We start from the raw sequence: 7,047 nt of genomic DNA, 5'->3' as shown, positions 1-7,047 counted from the left end.
ATTTTAAAACATTTTTAAATAAATAAACAAATAAAGACCAAGGACACTTGATTTTTTTTATTATTAAAATTAGAATTATTCCAGATAACTTTACAGATCAAGTTAATTGCACATTCCAAGATGTTTTCTTTGTTGACTTCGCCTTCGCCTCCAGTCAACGAAGAGGTTATCGGTCCCATATGGCTGTTAATTTTTCCGGCCCCCGTATATTTTGTCCACTTGTCCCTTGCATTACCTTAGTGGATTATTCCATTCAAAGTTATTCCAGTGTGTTAAAATATTTTTATTTAGAAATATATATTTTTATTTTTTAAAATTTATTTTTATATTAGTATATCAAAATATAAAAAAACACTAAAAAAATTATTTTTAAACAAAAAAAATAAATTTTAAACGAACATTGTTTTAGCCGCACACTTTAATCAGTTAAAGAACTATAAAATAAATAAAGATGCCACTATTGTATTATTGAAGGGAGAGATCAGAGCGTTGGTGTCCCTAATTAGTTCCCACTCTTTTTAGCTCTGTGTTTACGAGTCACAATTACAATATTCATTGAATAGTATAACACAAAGCAGACCCTGTATTTTAAGGAGTAAGATTCACAATTAATTTTATATTATTCGGAGTGAGATATTCTCAATCTTTTACTCGCTGGTCTTTAGGCACCTTTCATGGAGGATGGATGGATTAATTTGTTATATAGCAAGAACATGGAACCATCACTTTATTAGAAAGCGTCGAGACCTTTCCTAATTAACTATCAAAATAAGGATTATGGCAGAGATAAACCAAAGTTTATGCCAGTAAACTCAGATAAGGCAACGCGTTTTCTTCCCAACTAGCACAAGTTGCCAGCCCTCAGCCCCATATTAAGCACAATTCTTCAACATTCACTCACTGGTCAGTGGTACGCAGGCGCAGTTTGTGACCCAACTCCAGTTCATGGTCAATTTGCAAACGTTTCCACACCCATATGAGTAGCCTTTTTTGTTTTTAAACAGACAAGATAACCCATCCATACTAGAAATTTGTAAACAAGGAAAAATCTCCACGTTCATCCAGTAGGCTCCTTCCACTCACACTTGCTCGGGCCCTACCCTATAATATTAAACCGTCCAATCCTACAAAGCACAAACCATGTCTTAAAAAGGCCAAGCCCCTCCCTAGTCCCTCCTACTAAAAAACTATCACCCCTTCCCTTCCACCACCCCACTCACCATGGGAAGCCTCGAGATCCAAACACCACATACCTCCTCTAGACTCACTGACCTTGAAAAACCCATCGCCGATGCTGTCGAAGACGACGACGTATCCCCTATCGAGGAGGTCCGACTGACCGTGGCCAACACGGACGACCCAACCCTACCTGTATGGACCTTCCGGATGTGGTTCCTAGGCCTGATTTCATGCAGCCTTCTAGCTTTCCTCAACCAATTCTTTTCTTACAGAACCGAGCCGCTTATTATAAGCCAGATAACCGTCCAAATAGCTTCACTCCCTATAGGCCGCTCCATGGCTGCTGTGCTACCAAAAACCAAGTTCAAGATTCCTGGTTTTGGGTCTAGAACTTTCTCTCTCAACCCAGGTCCGTTTAACATCAAAGAACACGTACTCATTTCTATATTTGCTAACGCCGGAAGTGCATTTGGTAGTGGATCTGCTTATGCTGTTGGTATTGTCACTATCATCAAAGCATTTTACGGAAGGAGTATTTCTTTCTTGGCTGGTTGGCTTCTCATCACCACTACTCAGGTAAATCTTGCTGTTCTTTTATCCCAAAACAAAAAGGTATTCTTTTTGTAATATTTTTGAAAGCAAATTTGGTCTTAGTTTTGGTTTCAAGTTGGGTAAGCAATCATGAAGTTCCTCTTTTTTTTCTTTTCTTTTTCCCCTTAGCATTTTGGCCCTTTTGGCCTGGTTGTTCGGAGCTTGTCGTTACCGTAGATCTAGCTGTTTTTTTTTTTCAATGGCTGTATTTTCATAAAACTTTTAAGAAAATCTTGCATTTAGTTTCAAGAAAAAAAACTGTGTCACGATTTGGATGTGAAAAATTTGCTAATTAAGCATTGCTGTGGTGATAATTTGAGTGATTTGGGTGCATGATTGGCAATGGTAGGTGTTAGGATATGGCTGGGCAGGGCTACTGAGGAAGTATGTGGTGGAGCCAGCCCATATGTGGTGGCCTGGCACTCTCGTTCAGGTCTCTCTTTTCAGGTATCTCTCACTCCCTCACTTTACAGACCCCTTGCTTTTTTTTCTTTCGCAGTAGGAAAAGTTATTGAGCAATTTGATGCACAGCCCCCGCCCTGACATGTAACAAAACTAAAAAGAAATAATTAATTACGTTGTTGATAGCTAAAGTAAATATAAATAATTTCTTATTGAATGGCTTCTCCTTGGTTTACACTGGATAACATGTGACATGTCCCTTTTCCCAGGATTCGATTTCTTTTATTATTGTGCTCTTCCCCCTCCTTTTTCTTCCATCGAGTCAACTAGAATCTTAAGTTGGCTTAGCTGATTCGGTGTGATTAATTAGCAATTCGGAATCTGTCTAACAACGCTGCTGTCCGCGGTTTTTTAAAAATTTATATTTTTTATTTAAAATTATTATTTTTTAGATAATTTGATATTTTGATATCAAAAATAAATTTTAACAAATAAAAAAATTGTTATTGAAAAATATTACCTTTAAAAATAACTCCAATTATAATATCAAAGAATATTTAAATTGTGAGCGTGCTTTTAACTTAATAACCAGGAAAGTTCATAACCAGGAAAGGAACTGTTGACTTTCCACGGAATCAAGCTAACTTCATGTGAAGAAATGGATGGTGGAAGTTTTTAAGTTTTTGCTACTTGACAGCTCATGAATTAAAAAATACACGAAGGCACAGTTAATTCTCACTTTAACTGGACGTGATAACACAAAGGGTTCAGGTGTCTTTTTCAGTATTCCTAAAAGTTTTCTAAATTAATAAAGGTGACATCAAATCTCAATTGGTTCGATATATCCTGTTTTGTATTGCGTTTGAAACACGGTCAGCTAAAATTTGAATTTTTTTATATATTTTTGAATTGTTTTAATGTGATAATATTAAAAATAATTTTTAAAAAATAAAAATATTATTTTAATATATTAAAAAAAATACTGTAAAAAACAATTATTACTGCACTGGAAAACACCAAATCAAAATGTAAAAGAACATTGTACGTCAAGGATATAATAAGTGAGGTGGTTGCGGAACGCAGATTACTGGGTGGTGAATGGTGTACAGTGGCAATGGATGAGAGTGGAATTTCTCAATTAATAAATCATGAACAAGAAAAGCACGAAGCTTGGCTGGAAAGGTTTTAAGATAGGTATTCAGTATAATGATAACGATAATGATCATTTATTTGTCTGTTTTGGAAATGGCATCATCGATCCAACCTATATTTGTCATCGTCATTACACGTCCATGAATAATAGAAGTGAGAGCTGGTGTAGTTATTTTATATATATATATATTATTTTTTATTTTAAAAAAAATTATTTTTAATATAGTATATTAAAATGATTTTAAAATACTAAGAAAACTATAATTTAAAACAATTTTTTTAAAATATATATTTGGATTGCAAAAAAACAACCACAAGATTGATTTGAAATTGACAAGTCCTTGACTTACGGTTCTTTTTTTTTCCCCCACCACCACTGTGATACCTACCATACCTGAGACGTTAAACCGTTTGTCTTGTTGTCACGCGACCTACTGGTTTTTTTTTTCTTCTTCAAGCACAGTAGAATTTTTTTTTAAGTGAATTTAAAAATATAAAAAAATATCAATTCAAAAAATAAAAATAAAAATTTTCAAAAATTTCCAACCGAAAAACAACCATTACCTAAGTGCTAAAAGGTTGGTCTGAAATACAGGGCTAAACCGCTTGTCTTCTTGTTGCGCAACCTATGAGTTTTTTTTTTTTTTTTTTAAGAACAGTAGATTTTCTTTAAAAGAAAAAAAATGCAGTTAAAATGTATTTAAAAAATAACATAAATTAAAAATTCGCAAATATTTTATTGTGCTACTTTGAGAAAAAACTCTTGAAGCATTACATAAATGGGTTTGCTCTTCAACTTTGTGGATATGCCTTAATTATAGAGGTGTTTAATCTGGTCAGTCATCGCAGCTAAATTCTCCAGCACTTGATCAGGCATGCACCCATAAACATTTAATATCTTCAGATAACTCACGTGACTAAATGCCCATGTAAACTACCTGGGAAAAATCTTGCAGGGCTTTGCATGAGAAAGATGATGGTCACCGCATGACACGGGCAAAGTTCTTCGTAATTGCACTGGCTTGCAGTTTTGTCTGGTATCTATTCCCAGGATACCTATTTACAACACTCTCAAGCATTTCATGGGTCTGCTGGGTATTTCCGAAGTCAGTAACCGCACAGCAACTTGGTTCAGGCATGAGGGGCCTTGGACTTGGAGCCATTACACTTGACTGGTCTGTTGTGGCATCCTTCTTGTTCAGCCCCCTCATTAGTCCATTCTTTGCCATTGCCAATGTCCTTGTGGGATATGTATTCATAATTTACGTTGCAATGCCCTTAGCTTACTGGGGCCTCGACTTGTACAGTGCACGAAAATTTCCCATTTTCTCCTCACACCTGTTTACAGCAGAGGGTCGCAAGTACAATATAACAGCTATTGTTAATAACAAGTTTCAGCTGGATATACCAAACTATGAACAGCAAGGACGAATTCATTTAAGCATGTTTTTTGCTCTCACTTATGGCTTCGGTTTTGCAACCATTGCCGCCACCCTTACTCACGTGGCTTTCTTCTATGGAAGGTAAATCTTTCAACAGACAGAATTGAGAATCAGAATCGCCTTAATTTCCCATCCATGTTGTTGCAATCAGATTTTTAACAGACGCATGTTCTGACATATGAAACATGATCTACAGGGAGATTCTCCAGAAATATCGTGCTTCTTACAAGGGCAGGGAGGATATCCATACAAGATTGATGAAAAGATACAAGGACATACCTTCCTGGTGGTTTTACTTGTTGCTTGGTGTGACATTAATTGTTGCTCTTGCACTGTGCATCTTCTTGAATGATCAAGTTCAGATGCCATGGTGGGGACTCATCTTCGCGAGTGCCATGGCCTTTGTCTTCACCCTTCCCATCAGCATCATAACTGCCACAACAAACCAGGTAACTTGGCTCTCTTTTAAATCTTATTCCGAGCAAGAGATGAATATCTAGTGAAATTCAGCATCAACCGGAAAAATAAAAATTCGAAACCTCCCGCTCTATCCATCTGGGCTTTGATAGTCATTCCATTTCACTTCATCATCTCAACTAAATCTGTTCTTTATTAATGCTCTACCACTTCATATACAGACACCAGGGCTGAACATAATAACAGAGTATGTCATGGGTATCATATTACCGGGGAGACCAATAGCCAATGTATGCTTCAAAACCTATGGATATATGAGCATGGCTCAGGCTGTTTCTTTCCTCAATGATTTCAAGCTAGGACATTACATGAAGATCCCTCCAAGATCGATGTTCTTGGTTCAGGTACATTTTTCTCAGAACTACTGTCTAGATAATAAATGAATTAAATCCAGATATCCTGTTCAATTGTTATAATTGTTCATGTGATGTATGCAAAAGGATCCACCATCCAAGAATTTCCTCAAGACCGTGACCTTAAACTGACAAAGTCAATTATAATGAACAATTTGTTGTTAGTTTTACACATTATTTATTGTTTCCACTGAGAGCTACTGATATATTTATTCGCTTGTTGCATTTCCATCTGGGTATGTCTAGTTCATAGGAACAATTCTTGCCGGAACCATCAACCTTGCAGTAGCCTGGTGGCTGCTGAACTCCATTGAAAACATATGCCAGGATGATCTACTACCCGCTAACAGTCCTTGGACATGCCCAGGTGACCGAGTCTTCTTTGATGCTTCTGTCATATGGGGTTTGGTGGGACCAAAGCGGATCTTTGGAACACTTGGAAACTATCAGGCCATGAACTGGTTTTTCCTTGGAGGTGCACTAGGACCGGTTATAGTTTGGCTGCTACACAAATCATTCCCCAAGCAATCTTGGATTCCCCTAATTAATCTTCCGGTCCTTCTAGGAGCAACTGCAATGATGCCTCCAGCTACACCAGTAAACTACAACGCCTGGATCATAGTTGGAACAATTTTCAATTTCTTCATCTTCCGTTACAAAAAGACGTGGTGGCAGAGGTACAATTATGTTCTTTCAGCTGCATTGGATGCCGGGGTGGCTTTCATGGCAGTGCTTTTGTACTTCTCAGTTGGAATAGAAGATAGGACTTTGAATTGGTGGGGTACAAATGGTGAACACTGTGAATTGGCAACTTGTCCAACAGCCAAGGGCATAATGGTTGATGGCTGTCCAGACTTTGTTGCCTTCTGATACAAGTTTCTATTTAAGAGGTTACACAGGATAGAATTAGCAGGTATTGAACAACATGCATCAAGCCATAGTGGCAACTCAAGGTTTCATATGTTAGTTCAGCTATAAAGCCAGCTTCATGTGTACATTGTTGTGAACTAGAAATATTTTAATGCATGTCTATAAATATTTAAATAAAATCCTATTCCAAGGAAAACGACTTGTGTCTGAATACCTTCGGACAAAACCATCTCATTTCACATTGAGGAGCCATTCGGATTTTGTCCAGGATGCATTTGTGGCGCATCACACTGCAGTTGTGGCAACTAAATAATTGTTAATGGGTGATGCATCATAACTGGCAAGCATTTGTTATCATTCTATACTCATTCCCTTGAACCTGGTATGATGATATGGCACTTCATATTTTATCGACATTGTGCTACCCTATAATCAAGAACAATTTAGCTTGATTTGACTAAATCTACAGCCACAGAAAATGCATATGGTATATCGTTTTTGAAATATGACAGACAAAAAGAAAGCGAAAAAATACTTGCACGTGTTGTGGGCACGATATTGTTTGCTCTGTAGCAGAGGTC

At 36.9% G+C, this 7,047-nt stretch overlaps 1 protein-coding gene across 1 annotated transcript; it reads left to right on the top strand.

The window, feature by feature from the left end:
• Nucleotides 1-1,034: 1,034 nt before the first annotated feature.
• Nucleotides 1,035-6,662, top strand: LOC7469682 (oligopeptide transporter 4). The gene is made up of 6 exons (XM_002313177.4): nucleotides 1,035-1,755; nucleotides 2,120-2,217; nucleotides 4,281-4,847; nucleotides 4,963-5,215; nucleotides 5,405-5,587; nucleotides 5,843-6,662. The coding sequence occupies exons 1-6, from the start codon at nucleotides 1,222-1,224 to the stop codon at nucleotides 6,464-6,466; spliced, it is 2,259 nt and encodes a 752-aa protein (XP_002313213.3). The 5' UTR covers nucleotides 1,035-1,221; the 3' UTR covers nucleotides 6,467-6,662.
• Nucleotides 6,663-7,047: the final 385 nt, after the last annotated feature.

This window comes from Populus trichocarpa, chromosome 9 (assembly GCF_000002775.5).
Source record: "Populus trichocarpa isolate Nisqually-1 chromosome 9, P.trichocarpa_v4.1, whole genome shotgun sequence".
NCBI classification, from domain to species: Eukaryota; Viridiplantae; Streptophyta; class Magnoliopsida; order Malpighiales; family Salicaceae; genus Populus; species Populus trichocarpa.
Note: the sequence above shows the minus strand (reverse complement) of the source record. Positions and strands in the feature narration are given on the sequence as shown.